The 15,721-nt window shown below is 44.8% G+C and overlaps 2 protein-coding genes across 5 annotated transcripts in view; both read left to right on the plus strand.

Annotated features, from left to right (window-relative positions):
- The first annotated feature begins 1,110 nt into the window (after positions 1-1,110).
- Positions 1,111-15,721, plus strand: part of GLB1 (galactosidase beta 1) — a 108,478-nt gene continuing 93,867 nt past the window's right edge. The window contains exon 1 of one of the 4 annotated variants that reach the window (XM_054483789.2): positions 1,111-1,359. In XM_054483789.2, the coding sequence (XP_054339764.1) occupies positions 1,285-1,359 (75 nt within the window). In that variant the 5' untranslated portion in view covers positions 1,111-1,284. Of the gene's footprint in view, positions 1,360-1,518; positions 1,652-15,721 lie in introns of those variants that run through there. The other 3 variants (XM_054483791.2, XM_054483792.2, XM_054483790.2) reach the window with 3 other exon arrangements.
- On the plus strand, positions 1,264-15,340 carry TMPPE (transmembrane protein with metallophosphoesterase domain). The gene is made up of 2 exons (XM_063662085.1): positions 1,264-1,651; positions 4,065-15,340. The coding sequence occupies exon 2, from the start codon at positions 4,173-4,175 to the stop codon at positions 5,532-5,534; it is 1,362 nt and encodes a 453-aa protein (XP_063518155.1). The 5' UTR covers positions 1,264-1,651; positions 4,065-4,172; the 3' UTR covers positions 5,535-15,340.

A 15,721-nucleotide genomic window follows, 5' to 3' on the forward strand; every position in this document is an offset into this window, starting at 1 on the left:
AACTTCAAGACTTGCCTGGGAAACGTGGTGAGACCCTGTCTCTACAAAAAATACAAAAATTAGCCGGGTGTGGTGGCGCACACCTGTAGTCCCAGCCACTTGGTAGGCTGAGACGGGAGAATTGCTTGAGCCCAGGAGGCCAAAGCTGCAGTAAGCCGTGATCGCGCCACTGCACTCCAGCCTGGGTGACAGAGTGAGACCCTGTCTCAAAAAAACAAAAACAAAACAAAAAACAACCCCCAAACCAAAAAACAAAAACCTAAGAAAGAAAAGCCAGTGACTGATACTTTCTCAATCTCTCAATGAAATGTCCTTTCTGATACTTTCTCAGTCTCTCAAGGAAATGTCCAGTAGGAAAGGAGAAAGGAGTGAACAAATAGAATTTTGGCTACTTTGTTATACAACGTAAAAAGGCTTTTTGGAACACCAAGGCACAAACTAAGGTTATTAAAAAAAAACAAAAACAAAAACAAAAAACAAAAAAACCTTTTTTTTTTGAGACGGAATTTCGCTCCTGTTGCCCGGGCTGGAGCGCAATGGCTCGATCTCGGAACCTCCACCTCCCGGGTTCAAGCGATTCTCCTGTCTCAGCCTCCTCAGTAGCTGGGATTACAGGCGCCTGCCACCACGCCCGGCTAATTTTTGTATTTTTAGTAGAGACGGGGTTTCATCATACTGGTCAGGCTGGTCTTGAACTCTTGACCTCAGGCGATCCGCCCGCCTCGGCCTCCCAAAGTGCTGGGATAATAGGCGTGAGCAGAATTTTCATTCTAACAAGTTCCAGGTGAGTTGATACAGTGGCTCCAGGGACCGACCACATTTTGCTAACCCCTGCCTTAGAGTTTTCAAAGAGCCCGTATATGAGACGCGGATTCCATCTAGGGCGTTTAGGTTTAGTGATTAACAATTTTCCTCTTCTGCTCTCTCAAGGCAGCCAGGCAACAGGGAGACCATGATTCATGTCCAATCCCCGAGGCGCGTTATCAAGCTGCTGAAAGCAGGCCCTCCGGATTGCAGTTCCAAGGGGTCCCTTCCCAGGGAAGACGCCTGCAAAACCCAGATAGTACTATCCTGGAGTCACGCGGCCGCGCGCAGCCTCCTAGCCGCCTCCACCCGCCTGGCTCGGCCACCGCGGGGCGGAGCGCGGGGCTGAGCGCCGGGCTGAGCAGGCGCGAGGGCTGGCTGCAGGGCCGACGAGGGGCGGTGCCAGGCCGCGGGTCCTTAGTCAAGTGACGCTAAGCGGCCGGCCTGGGCGCCGACTGCAGAGCCGGGAGGCTGGTGGTCATGCCGGGGTTCCTGGTTCGCATCCTTCCTCTGCTGCTGGCTCTGCTGCTTCTGGGCCCTACGCGCGGCTTGCGCGTAAGTCTGCGGGACCCGGGTACGGGGAGGCATTGCTAGGGGACAGGCTGGCGGGGAACCGGGCTGGGATCGCAGCCACCCGCGGTCCCGCAGGGCGGGGAGCCTGAGCCCCGAAGTGCCCCCCAGCAGGCTTGCGGCCGGCGGAACGCAGGCAGTGGACCGGCCTTCCCGTCGGGGGCGGGCCGGGCGGGGCGCGCGTCCTTCCAGGCAGCTCGGTCGCTTGTGCGTTCCGCTCCGGCCGCCCTTTGCGCTTGGATCCACTTCCCCATCTGTAACGAGGTGGTGAGACGAGGTGCGTGTAAACATTTCCTAAGTTGGCTTTCCGGGAGGGGATTCCAAGTTGCGCGGGTTAGAGGGTGCCTCCAACTCTGGTTTGGGGGCGCCCTCGCTTTCCCAGTTCGTGCTCTGCGGAGCGCTCCGGAAGGAGAAAAATGGGGTCAGGAGAGGCCCCTGCAGTGGAAACATTGGGTTATTTCCCCTCTGGGTGCTCTCCCTCTTCGTGCATCTTGTTCCTTTCTCACCACTCCCCGTCGCCTGCCCTTTGGCTTGGGTTTTTCTTTGTATTTGTGGGACCCTTTTCCTTCGGCGTTTAGGGGTCCAGGTTGAGGTGGGGAATAGGCAGGCTGCCGGGGGATGCCATCGTTGATCGGGGGAGGGCTGGCGAGGCGAATAGGTGAAGTGCGGGGCGTGCACAGTTGGTGGGAGAGGAAGGACAGCTTCACTCGCTGCGTCCGAGCTGAGGCGACTGGCTGAGGGGCTCCGAAGTTCTGCCGGGGGAGGTTTGCATCACACCTGCGGAAAGGAGAGTGGGTAGTTGGAAGCTGCTCCTCTGCACGTTCCGCGGACCAACTTTGGTTCCTCCAGGGTGTAGGTGGGCTGAGCCTGCAGTATGCTTTAAGTCAGAGCTGGTAGCATTTGACACTGTTGACTTGTAAGTTACACCCTTTAATAACGCTTTCAATAACGTGCCTAGGGCAGAGAAAAGTGGTACATTTATCTACAACCAAGATTGAACATCTTAAATATTTGGAAAACAGCTGCTGAAAATGTTTTCATTTTGGGAAAAAGTCAGCACAGATTATTTGCTGCTCCCTCTTCACCCCGTCTGTTGTTCCCCTACCCCAGTATGTAGACAGAGTTTTCTTGTCCAAAAGGCCCGTAGGACCTTAGGAGTCAGAGCTAGCCAGCTGTGAGAACCACTGGGGAAGGTGGAACTAGGGCACAGTTCAGGAGAACAGTGGCAGGGTAAGGGGCTGGGGGAAAGGCAGATCTTAACCAGTATCTGGGGGTGGGGGTAGGGAGAGAGAGAAGGATTTATGAACCAGGAACAGGTGGACAGGGTCAATCTGTCTGAGGTGAGCTCATCAGTCTTGTGCAGTGTCATTGGGTCAGGGTGGATGCCCTGTGGCTGCCATACCTGAGGCCCACACAGGGAGGCTGGCATCACCCCAGGAATTCTCATTTCAGGTGCCTAGGTGTCCCTCTTGGGCTTCTGTGCCCACAGCTAAAGAAAGATACCAGCAGTCTAGCTTTCCATTATCTCCTTGTTTACATTTCTTTAGGGTTCACGCTATTCTCCTGCCTCAGCCTCCCGAGTAGCTGGGACTACAGGCACCGGCCACCACGCCCGACTAATTTTTTTTTTTGTATTTTTAGTAGAGATGGGGTTTCACCGTGTTAGCCAGGATGGTCTCGATCTCCTGACCTCGTGACCCAGTGGTTCTCAAATTTTAACTAAATTTTAGCTGTCCTAGAAATTAAGAGAATATTTTATTCCTTTTTTTTTTTTTTTTTTTTTTTTGAGACAGAGTCTCGCTCTTTCGTCCAGGCTGGAGTGCAGTGGCACGATCTTGGCTCACTACAACTTCCACCTCCCAGGTTCAAGTGATTCTCCTGCCTCAGCCTCCCGAGTAGCTGGGATTACATGCATCCACCACCACGCCTGGCTAATTTTTGAATTTTTAAGAGAGACGGGGTTTTACCATGTTGGCCAGGCTGGTCTTGAACTCCTGACCTCAGGTAATCTGCCTGCCTAGGCCTCCCAAAGTGCTGGGATTATAGGCGTCAGCCACCATGCCCAGCCCTAGAGAATATTTTAAACTATTTGTTAAGAAATACTACATCATTACACATTAATACACAATATATATATTTGAAAAACAATAGTATTTCTCCCAAATTTTAGGGTGAAGAGTTGCACTGTTTTACATTTCTGCAAATCTCTTTCAATGTCTCTTAATAGAAGACAGTCAAATTTTCACGTTTATTTCTGCACTAAATCTGTTGCCATATCACATGTCACATAGCCTCTGGAAAACTCCACCCTCAGGACAGAGTGAGAATGGAAAAGGCAGTAATGGCTTGGAATTATAATAAAAATAGTTTTGACTAATTGGACCCCTGAAGGGCTCTCTCCAGACCACACTTTGAATACCGCTGATTTGGAATGTTTTTATAAAACAAGTACATGCTCTCTGTAGAGAAACTTTAAACGTATAGAACATATGGTAAGAAAATGAAAACTGCCCATCATGTCACAATGCTGTGAGTTTCTTTTTGAATAATAAAGTATAGCTAGCAACTGACTGGTATTTGAGTGGCTTGGATTCAAGGTGGGTTGGGCAGATGTAAGTGGCCTTTGAATTTTGAATGGGTACAAGAACGCTCTAATATCCCACAAAGCTGATGCTGGTTCCTGGTTGCAGGCGGAGTTGACCTGGAAACCTCTCCTTGGCCACTGTCCTTTCTAAGGAACTCATTTCCAGAGTCCACCAGCACAGAACTGGTGGGGGAGCCTACTAGGAGCAGAGAAAATGGCCATCTTCAGGCAGCTGTCCCTAGGCGCGAAGGCCACCCTGGCTGCTGTCACTGTCTTCGTGTCCATGATCGCCTCCCGCTCGTATCTGGCAGAGAGCCTTGAGCTCAGGGCCTGGCGTTGGCTGCTTCGCTTGCAGCTTGCCCTGTTTGTCAACTCGCTCTTGCTCATTGGCTCCCTCTACATTTGGCGCAGCACAGTGAGCAACCTCTGCCACTCCCCAGCTGCAGAGTCAACCTGTTTTCAGCTTTGGAAGGTGGTGGTTCTGGCATTTCTGGCCCTGGCCCATTCCAGTTTCTTTACCATGTTCTTTTTAGTGGCTGAAGAGCCCTATCTCTTTTCCTTGGTGGCCTACTCCTGCCTGGGTGCTTACATCATCATGCTCTTCTTCCTCTGCATCCTCAGCGGCATGGAGCAGGCCTACCAGCTCTTGGCCTGGCGCAGTGGTAGGGTCGTGGGCAGCCTTGACAAGACAAGGAAGCTGGTGCTCAGGCCTGCCCTGGCAGTGGGAGTGACTGCTGTGCTCAGTGTGGCCGGGATTCTGAATGCCGCGCAGCCCCCAGCTGTGAAAACTGTGGAGGTGCCCATCCATCAGCTGCCTGCCTCAATGAACAACCTCAAGATCGTGCTCCTCTCAGACATTCACTTGGGCCCCACAGTGGGCAAGACCAAGATGGAAATGTTTGTGAGGATGGTGAATGTGCTGGAACCAGACATCACGGTGATTGTGGGTGACCTCTCCGACTCAGAAGCCTCAGTCCTGCGGACGGCTGTCGCTCCTCTGGGCCAGCTTCATTCACGTCTCGGTGCCTACTTCGTCACAGGCAATCATGAGTACTACACGTCAGATGTCAGCAACTGGTTTGCACTTCTGGAATCCCTGCATGTCCAGCCTCTTCATAATGAGAACGTGAAGATTTCCGCCACACGGGCCCAACGTGGTGGTGGTGGCAGTGGCGGTGGGAGTGAGGATGAGGACTGGATCTGCTTGGCTGGGGTGGATGATATTGAAGCAGACATCCTGCACTACTCTGGCCATGGCATGGATCTTGACAAGGCCCTGGAGGGCTGCAGCCCAGACCACACAATCATCTTGCTAGCTCACCAGCCCCTGGCTGCCAAGAGAGCTCTCCAGGCTCGGCCAGATATTAACCTGATCCTTTCTGGGCACACACATGCTGGGCAGATCTTCCCCTTGAACGTAGCAGCCTACCTCCTGAATCCCTTCTTTGCTGGTCTCTACCAAGTGGACCAGGCTACATTCGTGTATGTCAGCCCAGGCACAGCCTACTACGGGATACCCATGAGGCTGGGTAGCAGGGCCGAGATCACAGAGCTCATCCTGCAGCGGTCTTCCTGAACCGGCCCTGCCCTGTGCACCTCTGCCCTGCCCTTGCCCTCGACCCTCTGTCCTGCTTCAGAGTGGTTTGCCTGCTTTTCCCCTCCAGCCTTGCCCACTCAGCGTTGCCTACACACCCTTGGTCACAAGCCTGACTCCAACAGTGACTTATGGTGGGGCTGCCTGGCATGTTCAGGCTGGTTTAACTGTTTCCTTGGCCAGTTGCTTTTTTTGATGCACTTGTGAGATCACAAAGGTCCATATATGAGCACTCCCCTCTATTTTCCAGATGGTGTGGAATGGGGACCTTCTCCTGCAGAGCTCCCAGGGATGAACCTCCCCTCGGGGTTGCTAGAAAGGAATACCTCTAGAAGGTGGGGCTGAGAGGAGCAGGAGCATTTTTCTCCTGGTGTTTTAAAATTGTCTTTAGGACTTAAGTGGTTTCCAGAATCATTGATCCAGAGCCTTTCTGGGGAAGGGGTAGTGTTGCCAGGTAATTTGGGAGAACAGGCAAGATGGAAGGGCCCTCTGGCTGCTAGAGAAGAATATTTTCTTTTCCTCTGGTTCCATCAGGATCACCTCTATTGAGGGCATCAGCAAAATCTACTGGAATGCAAAGCTCCTCCTGTTCCAGGCCTTGAGGGATGCTATTTAACTGTCTGTGCTCCTGGGCTTCGGGGGTAAGGTCGGGGAGAAGAACGGTGGGCGCCATGGTCGGTGATGGTGAGAACATGGCTGCTTAGGAATTCAGAGGGCTTTGCTTCCCTTGTCTCATTTTATACAACCCTTTGGGGAGCTCATTGGGGACAGGCTGCTTTTCCCTATTAGGAGATGAGGAAACCAAGGCAAAGAGAGATAGGGCACAGGCAGTAAGACAAGATGTGTAGGAGATTTGGGGCTAGAAACCAGGTCTTGTACCTCCCAGTAAAAGCGGTGCTTTTCCACTGTGTGGTCATTAAGTAGCTGCATCTGTTGCAGGTGAGTGCAGGATTCAAATGCAGTTCACCAATTCACAGTGCAAAGAGAACGAACAAGGGCCTAGGACCCCATGCTCTTTCAAAGTGGTTTGCTTGAGGCTGATTTCAACTTACCCATACCTACATGGACCGGAGACTGGAAGGGAGTCAGCTAGTTTCAGTGTAGGATGTCTTACATTTGGAGAAGAGTCAGGAAACTGGAACCCTCTACCTCCGACCCCAGGTTTGAGTTTGATTTTTCTGTGAGCAGCTGGGTTCACTCTGTCAGTGGGGGAGATGAGGCCTGCATGGGAGTGGCAGTGCTGTGTGCCTCTGGCAGGGCCTGCAGACTCCTCTCCCTGGGCCTGGCTGTGGAATGCAGAAACTGTTCTTCCTGCTAGGTGGCTTCCCACCCACTTGCCTGACCCTATAAGAGCTGCCCTTGGGCTCTGGCCACAAAATGATAGGGCCATTCCTGCTGGCTTCTAGACCCATAGAAAAACCAGGCAGGGATTATGATGTCCAAGTGACCCTGTTGGCCTGGCCCTTTTGCCAGAAGCAACAGATCCTTTGATCCTGAGATGGAGATAAGCACCCGTGTTAGAAAAGGCCTCACTGAGAAGACAGGGCTGGGCCGGTTTCCTGCTGGGTGATTTAGGCTTGTGATGGAAAGTCTTCCTCCGATGGGGAGTGAAGACACTCGCTCTGACTGGAGAGGCTAACCCTGCTGCTCACTCGTTGGGCAGCGTTGGGTGGGTGACTTTCCCTCACTCAGCCTTGGTTTCCATCAACCCTAAAATAGGGATAATTATCGTATCTACCTCAAGATTGTTTTGTCAGGAGGGATCCATCAAGCCTTGTGCATGAGTTCCACATGGCACAGTATGCACAGTAAACACTCAATGTTAATTTTTCAACGTTCCAGTGGAGCTTGCTAAGGAACTATGTTGGGCACAGGTGCCCAGAGGATTCATGGAGCAGCCAGTCCTGGGGAATGTGAGTGGGTAGCGAGCCGCCTGCTGCTGAGGCCGGTGATGTGTCAAAGCAGCAACTGCTGGGGGTTTGCCTTCCTCCCCCCGAGCGCATTCTGGCAGGCAAAGGGGGTTTCTTCCTTTCCTCATCCTCCTGGTGTATAGTGGGGTTCTGGGGGATCTGGAGACCACCCTTTTTGTTCCCAGGCAGCCACGGTATTGACAGTGGGCCATCCCATGCAGTTTAAAATGTATCTTTGAGTTGAAATTTTGGTGATTTCCTTATTCTTTTTTCTCTCTTCACTGTCCTTCCAAACTCACTCTTCTTGTGTCCCGACCGCATTTTGTGAATCATCCTTACTCCCTTTCAGTTCTCGCTTTGGATTTCACCAGGTGGGCTAGATGGTGCCATTTCACTTCCACTGTTTGATGTGGCTGGTAATGTTTGACTCAACTGTTACGTGTTATTTCACTGGTTTCTTGATTTTACATCTTTCTCATCAGTGACCTGGGCTTGATGAAATTAGCTTTCATGAAGTCCTATTTTTTTTTTTTTAATTTTGCATCCTTACCTCTTTTCTTTCTCTTGAATGCCATCATTGTGTGGTCTTATGTACCCTTCATCCACTCTGAAGTCCTTGCTTGACTGATTGCTTTCTATTAGCAGAAAGAAAACAGGTCCATCCTATGTATCTGAGAAACAACATCAACACCCTCTCATATCTGGTTTGTATTCCCTGACTCGGTGGACATTTTTCTAGCAGAAATTTCCCCATCACTGTCCAGATTCTGGCCCTGGTGGGCAGGTCTCCATGATACCTTTAGTCCCTCTGTTCAACATTCTTAAACCATTGACCTTCTTTTTGTTTGTTTGTGGCTGGGGGAGGTGGTGAGAAACGTTACTTGAAGCTTGATCATTCTTTCTTTATTTTTAATCTGTTAGATGCAAATTGAAATGCAATGCTTTTTGAAAATTAGCAATAGCATCTGTAGTATATGATGCTGTTACAAAATCACAATAAATTGATCCTGCTGCGATTCCTTCCAAATACCCATCCATGCTTTTTTTCCCCTCGTATTTTGTTTGGTTTGTTTTAAACTTTTTGTACATGTACCTCTCTCCCAGCTTTAACAAGCATGACGAGACTATTCTGCCATCCTTTCTCAGCTACCCCTGCCCTGCCTGTACTCTTTATTTTTTGGCTGGAGTATATTAAGGTAAATCATAGAAAACATAATGTTATCCCAAAATTACTTCAGTATGAATCCTTTTTCAAAAAGCATAGCTATAGTGTCATTATCATAGCCAGTGAAATTAACAGTGATTCTTGAATATCATCTAATAGCTAGTTAGGAGATTTGGGGCTAGTAGCCAGATTTTTGACTTCTTTAAAGAAGTGTTCTTTCCACTGTCTGAGTATTAAGTAGCTATATCTGTCACAAACGAGTACAGAATTCAAATGCAATTAACTGTGTGAAGAGTTAGTGTTTAGTTTTTCCTGATTATCTCAATTATATTTTTTATTGTGGCAAAAAAATTACTATCTTAACCATTTTTTTTGTTCTTTTTGTTGTTGTTGATCTTAACCATTTTTAAGTGAATAGTTCAAAAGTGTTAGGTATATTCATATTGTTGTGAAATTTATCTAATTGATCTGTAGAACTTTTTCATCTTGCAAATCTATACCCATTGAGCAACAAGGCTCCATTTCCCCCTTCCTCCAGCCCCTGGTGACCACAGTTCTACTTTCTGTTTCTATGAATTTGACTGCTTTAGATACCTCGTATAAGTGAAATCATGCAGTTGTTGTCTTTTTGGGGTGGGCTTATTTCAGTTAGTATAATGACCTTAAGGTTGTGGCACGTGACTGGATTTCTATCCTTTTTAAGGCTGGACTACAGTAATATTCTGTTATATTTTCATGCCACATTTTGTTTATCCATGTTGAGCATGTTTTCATTGGCTTGTTGGCCACTTGTATGCCTTCTTTGGAGAAATGTCTATTCAAGCCCTTTGCCTATCTTTAAATCAGATTAATTAATTTATTGTTGTGGAGATGTAGGAGTTCTTTATATATTCTGGACATTAACCCCTTATCAGATATGTAATTTGCAGATATTTTCTTCTGTTCTGTACATTGCCTTTTCACTCCTTGTGACCTTTGATGCACAGAGTTTTAAAGTTTAATGCAGGCCCATTTCTCTATTTTTGCTTTTATTTTGGCATCATATCCAAGAAATCATTGCCAAGTTCAATATCATGTAGCTTTTTTTCCCATGTTTTCTTCTAGGAGTGTTATAGTTTTGGGTCTTATGTTTAGGTCTTTAACCCATATTGAATTAATTTTTGTGTATGATATAAGATAAGGGTCCAACTTCATTCTCTTGCCTGTGAATATCCAGTTTTCCCAGCACTGTTTTCTGAAGAAATTGTCCTTTTCTAACATCAAGAGGTCTTGGCATCTTTGTTGAAAATCATTTGACCATATACACAAGGGTTTGTTTCTTGGTGTTCTATTCTCTGTCATTGCTCTATTTGTCTATCTTTATGTCATTACCATGCTATTCTGATTACCATAGCTTTGCAATATGTTTTGAAATCAGGAGGTATGTCTTTCAACTTTGCTCTTCTTTTTCAAGACTTTTGTCTATTTGGTGTCTGTTGAGATTCCATATGAATTTTAGGATAAATTTTTCTATTTCTGCAAGAAATGCTATTGGGATTTTTATAGTGATTGTGTTGAATCTGTAAATCACTTTGGGTAGTATGAACATCTTAACAATATGAACCTTCCACTCCATGAACATAGGATGTTTTTTCCATTTGTTTGTGTCTTCTTTAATTTCTTTTTAGCAGTGTTTTGTAGTTTTCAGTGTAGTCTTTCACCTTAGTTAGGCCTATTTCTAAGTATTTTATTCCTTTTGATGCTTTTATATGTGGAATTTTTTAAAATTCCATTTAGAATTGTTCATTTTTAGTGTATAGAGAAGCAACTGATTTTGGTGTGTTGCTTTTTGTATCCTGCAACTTTGCTGAATTAATTTATTAGTTCTAACAGTTTGTGTGTGTGTGTGTGTGTGTGTGTGTGTGTGTGTAGTCTTTAGGGTTTCCTACATCTAAGATTATATCATCTGCGAATAGATCATTTTACTTCTCCTTTCTAATTTGAATGCCTTTTATTTCTTTCTTGCCTAGTTGCTCTGACTAGGACTTCCAAAACTATGTTGAGTAGAAGTGGCAAAAACAGACATCTTGCCTTGTTCCTGATCTTAGAGGAAAAGCTTGCAGTCTTTCACTATTGAATATGATGTTAGCTATGGGCTTTTCACATGTGCGCTTTATGATGTGGAGGTAGTTTTCTTCCATTTTGCATTTGTTGAGTTGTTGTTTTTTTTTAATCATGAAAGGGTGTTGAATCTTATCATGCTTTCTCTGCCTCAATTTAGATTATCATGTGGTTTTTGCCCTTCAATCTGTTAATTTGGTGTATTATATTGATTGATTTTTATATGTTAAATCATTCTTGCACTTTAGGAATAAATCCCACTTGATCATATTATATAATCCTTTTAATGTACTGTTGAATTCAGTTCACTAGTATTTTGTTGAGGATTTTTGCATCAATATTCACCAGGAATATTATTATTCTGTAGTTTTCTTGTAGTGTATTTGTCTGGCTTTGGTATTAGGATAATATTGGTCTCATAGAATAAATTTAGAAATGTTCCTCCTCTTGAACTTTTGTAAGAGTTTCAGGAGGATTGGTATTAATTCTCCTTTAAATGTTTGGTAGAATTCTCCAGTGAAGCCATCTCGTTCTAGGTTTTTCTTTGAGAGTGTGTGTGTGTGTGTGTGTGTGTGTGTGTGCGCGCGCGCGCGCACATGCTGAGACATGGTCTCGCTCTGTCGCCGGGCCTGCAGTGCAGAGGCATGATCTTGGGTCACTGCAACCTCCACCTCCCAGGTTCAAGCGATTCTCCTTCCTCAGCCTCCCAAGTAGCCAGGACCACAGGCACGTGCCACCACGCCCGGCTAATTTTTGTATTTTTAGTAGAGACGGGGTTTCACCATGTTGGCCAGGCTGGTCTCAAACTCTTGACCTCAAGTGATCTGGCTGCTTCCCCCTCCCAAAGTGCTGGGATTACAGGCGGGAGCCACCATACCCGGCCTCTTTGAGGTTTTTGATGACTGATTCAATCTTTTTAATAGCTATTGGTCTGTATAGATTTTCTGTTTCTTCATGATTCGGTCTTGGTGGGCTGGGTGTGTCTAGAAATTTATCCATATCTTCTAGGTTATCCAATTTTTTGGCATACAGTTGTTCATGCTATTCTCTTACAATCCTTTATTTCTGTGGCATCCGTTATAATGTCCCCTCTTCATTTCTGATTTATTTATATCTTCTTTTTTTTTTTAAATCTAGTTAAGTTTCTCAATTTTGTTGATTTTTTTTTTCAAAAACCAACTCTTTTTTTTCCTACTATCTTTCTATTCTCTTTTGTTTATTTCTGCTCTAATATTTTATTTCCTTTTGCTAGCTTTGGGTTTATTTTTTTCTTCTTATGGAATTGTCTTTTTATAGTTATTTTGTTTGAAACAGGATCTAAAAATAGGTCTATATTTTGCCTGTGGTGTATTTATTTCTTCAGTCTCCTTAAGTCTATAACATCCCCTTTTCCTTATTTTATGTCATTTATTTGTTCAAGTTATCTGGGTCATATGTCTTAAATTTTTATACATTTTAGATTTTGGTGTCATTTAACATGTTCATATTTTCTGTGAGCTCATAGAGCTAAAGCTCTCTAAAGGTTAGAGCTGGAGGCTGGATGGATTCAGGTTCAACTTTTTCCCTTTTTGGGTAGGAAGACTTCATTGCTTCAGTGATGCTAAGATTGACCTGTTGGTTCAGGTGTTGTCAGCTGGATCCCTCCACTAGAAAATTCTGCATTATCTTTCCATTTAATGTTTCAGCAGTCATTGGTGATTGTTGCCTAATGTCATTATTTCACTAAAGATTGCAAAATGGTGATTTGTAAAATTCTACCCTTTTTTTCCTGCATTTACTGGCTATGGATCCTTTACAAAGAGCTCTCCTCATCAATTGTGTGGTTACTCTGAAAAAGCCTATAACAAAGGCAAGACAGATACCAGATTCTTTCACTTGATTCCTTAGTTTATAGCATAATGATCTGATACCACAGCAACCTCCAAGAATGACCAATAAGCTTTTCTTCTGGGTGGGTGAAATATTGTTAGGAATTTAGATATTTTATATCTCTGATTTTTTTTGTTCATCAAAGTGTTACATCTTTAAATACTCAAAATAGCCCATCTTTGGCCAGTTGGGACCTTTTCATTTTTCATTTTTTACTTTTTAGAGTCTTAGTCTTGCTCTGTTGTTCAGGCTGGAGTGCAGTGGTGTGACTGTAATTCACTGCACTCTCAATTTCCTGGGCTTAAGCGATATACTCACTTTGGCCTCCAAGTAGCTAGGACTACAGGCATGCACCACCACCACCACTCCTGGCTCTTTTTTTTTTTTTGGTAGAGACAGTCTCTCTGTGTTGCCCAGGCTGGTCTCAAACTCCTGGCCTCAAGCAGTCCTTAGCCTCCCAAAATGCTGGGATTACAGGTGTGAACCTGTAATCAGCCTCCCAAAATGCTGGGATTACAGGTGTGAACCACTGCCCTTGAGCTGGTTGGAGCCCTGTCATCTTGTCATTTTGATGAGACCCTAATAGTTTGTTTTTTTTTTTAATCTAGTGCTGTTTTGTACATCTTATGCCACAAACTTGGATTAACTAATTTCTTGAAGAAGCAGCTTTGGTACTTTTAGTGGGAAATGTTTGCAGATCACAATTTAGGCGCTATATGGGTTAGATTGTTTAGGTTAGATTGCTACCTGCTGATATCATTTCCAAACTGTGTCTTTGGATATTGCTAGGAAATGCAATACTTTTTTAGAGAGAAAAAAATCATAAGTGTATACTAGTATTTACAATTCAAATAAGAGATTATGGATTTTATTGTTTTTTAATGGACTATATTTTTTAGAGTAGTTTTAGCCCTATAGCAAAATTGAGTGGAAGGTACAGAGATTTTCCTGTATCTCCTGATTATGGGGTTCTTAATTTTGTTTGGTTTTATGTTTGTTTCTCTCTCTCTCTCTTTTTTTTTTTTTTGAAACAGACTCTTGCTCTGTCACTCTGATTGGACTGCAGTGGCACCATCACTACTCACTGCAGCCTGAACCATTCTGGGCTCAAGCAATCCTCCCACCTCAGCCTCCCAAGTAGTTGGGACCATAGGCATGTGCTACCATACCCAGCTAACTTTTGTTTATTTTTTATAGAGATGGGATCTCATTTTGTTGTCCAGGCTGGAACTTCTGGGGTCAAGCCATCCACCCGCCTCAGCCTCCCAAAGTGCTGGGATTACAGGCATGAGCCACTGCACCCAGCCTGCTTCTGTTTTACACTGAAAAATTTGGTTCTTAGTAACCTGATGTAGTTACTTACTTCTTTTATCCTACTACATATATAATAGAACCAAAATAGTAATGTCAATATGGTTATTAAGATGAAGTCTACTGAATGCAGTTTGCTTTTGTTTTTTTCCCTGAATGCATTTTAAGCTGTATTTTTATCCTTAGGCCAGATATGGTCAATGTAGTGTGGAAAGTTAGGTCTATATGTTTTTAATTTTAAAGAAATTACATATTTTTTTAATTTAATTTTAATTTTTTTAAACTGCACATTTACCTTTTCTCTGAGATGAGGGGGCACATTTAAATCTGTGCATGTCCAGAGTCCGTGAGGATTGGGAATCAGTCCAAAGCTGTGCTCGCTTCTCCTTTTCCATTGCGATTTGCCTTCTTTATCATCTTTTGGAATGCTGAACAAAAATGTTTTTGGCACAAGGCAGGCATGAAAACATAAAGTTAATAAAAATCGAATGCATAAGCTAGAGCAGATTATCCACAGATTCTTCCATCTCCATATAGATTATCACCATTGCCTGCACCTGTTTTCCTTCTCCAGCCTATCTGATGGAATGGTGCTTCCATGACATGTGGTATTTGGAAGGCTCTTAGCTCTGATGTAATCAGAGTTTGACCCATAGTCACCTGAAATATTTCTTCTGTTTCTCTTTGTTCTATGAACTGAAGGGTCTGAGAAGCCCATGGTATGCAAATACCCTTCCATCCCCTTCCCTCTCCCCTTGCCTCTATCCATGTTCCTTCAGCCTTAGGGTGCTTGCAGGCTAAGAGGATTGGGTCTCTGGCATCCTGGAGCGGAACAGCTCATGTCAGGAATTCCCTAGGCCCTTGAGTCTCTGGGGTGAGTTGTAGGGGTGTGTAGGGTGCTGGGGATTAAGATCTGCTGAGTAGGTGCTTACCAGAGTTATACTGAAGGACCTGAAGACAGATCATCTTCACATAATCAGCATGACCCATAATGTGTGATGTCACTGAGCTTCTTCTATTTCTGTAGTCAAGGAATGTGCACAAGTAATGCAAATATAATTACTTTTAGTCCTGAGGATTAGGGAACTTGGGGGATGTTCACATTACCGGATGATGTCAATATTGTGTTATGTTTAATTTTTTTAAAAAAAGAGATGCTTATTTATTACCGAAATAATCTAAACTGAATAAATAACTTTTAAAAAAATTACATTGGCCAGTATTAGGTTCCTGATATGTATTTGGTGTTTTGTTTGTGCTGCTGGGTTTTTTCCCTCCAGTATTGGATGCGTTAATGGGGAGCCTTGAGAAGTTATGAATTTTGGTTTGTTCAGAATTGCTTTTTGTAAGTTTTCTGTGACCTCATGCACTAAATACTGATGCTTCCACACTCCTGCAAGTATGAAATAAAAGTATGTCTCTTCAGTATTGCATTCCTGCGCCAATTCATTTAGAAGGGTGGAATTTGCACACAGGTTAAATCTTGCATTATTTGCATTTGGGGGGAATACACTCTGAAGGCAGTTTTCTTTCTCTCTGTCTCCTTTTTCCTCCTTCTTTCTTCCTCCTATTCCCACTTTTTTTTTTTTTTTTTTTTTTTTTTGAGACGGAGTTTCGCTCTTGTTGCCCAGGCTGGAGTGCAGTGGTGCGATCTTGGCTCACTGCAACCTCCACCTCCCGGGTTCAAGGGATTCTTCTGCCTCAGCCTCCAAGTAGCTGGAATTACAGGCATGTGCCACCACACCCAGCTAATTTTTGTATTTTTAGTATAGATGAGGCTTTGCCATGTTGGTCAGGCTGGTCTCGAACTCCTG

Source organism: Pongo pygmaeus, chromosome 2, assembly GCF_028885625.2.
Source record: "Pongo pygmaeus isolate AG05252 chromosome 2, NHGRI_mPonPyg2-v2.0_pri, whole genome shotgun sequence".
NCBI classification, from domain to species: domain Eukaryota; kingdom Metazoa; phylum Chordata; class Mammalia; order Primates; family Hominidae; genus Pongo; species Pongo pygmaeus.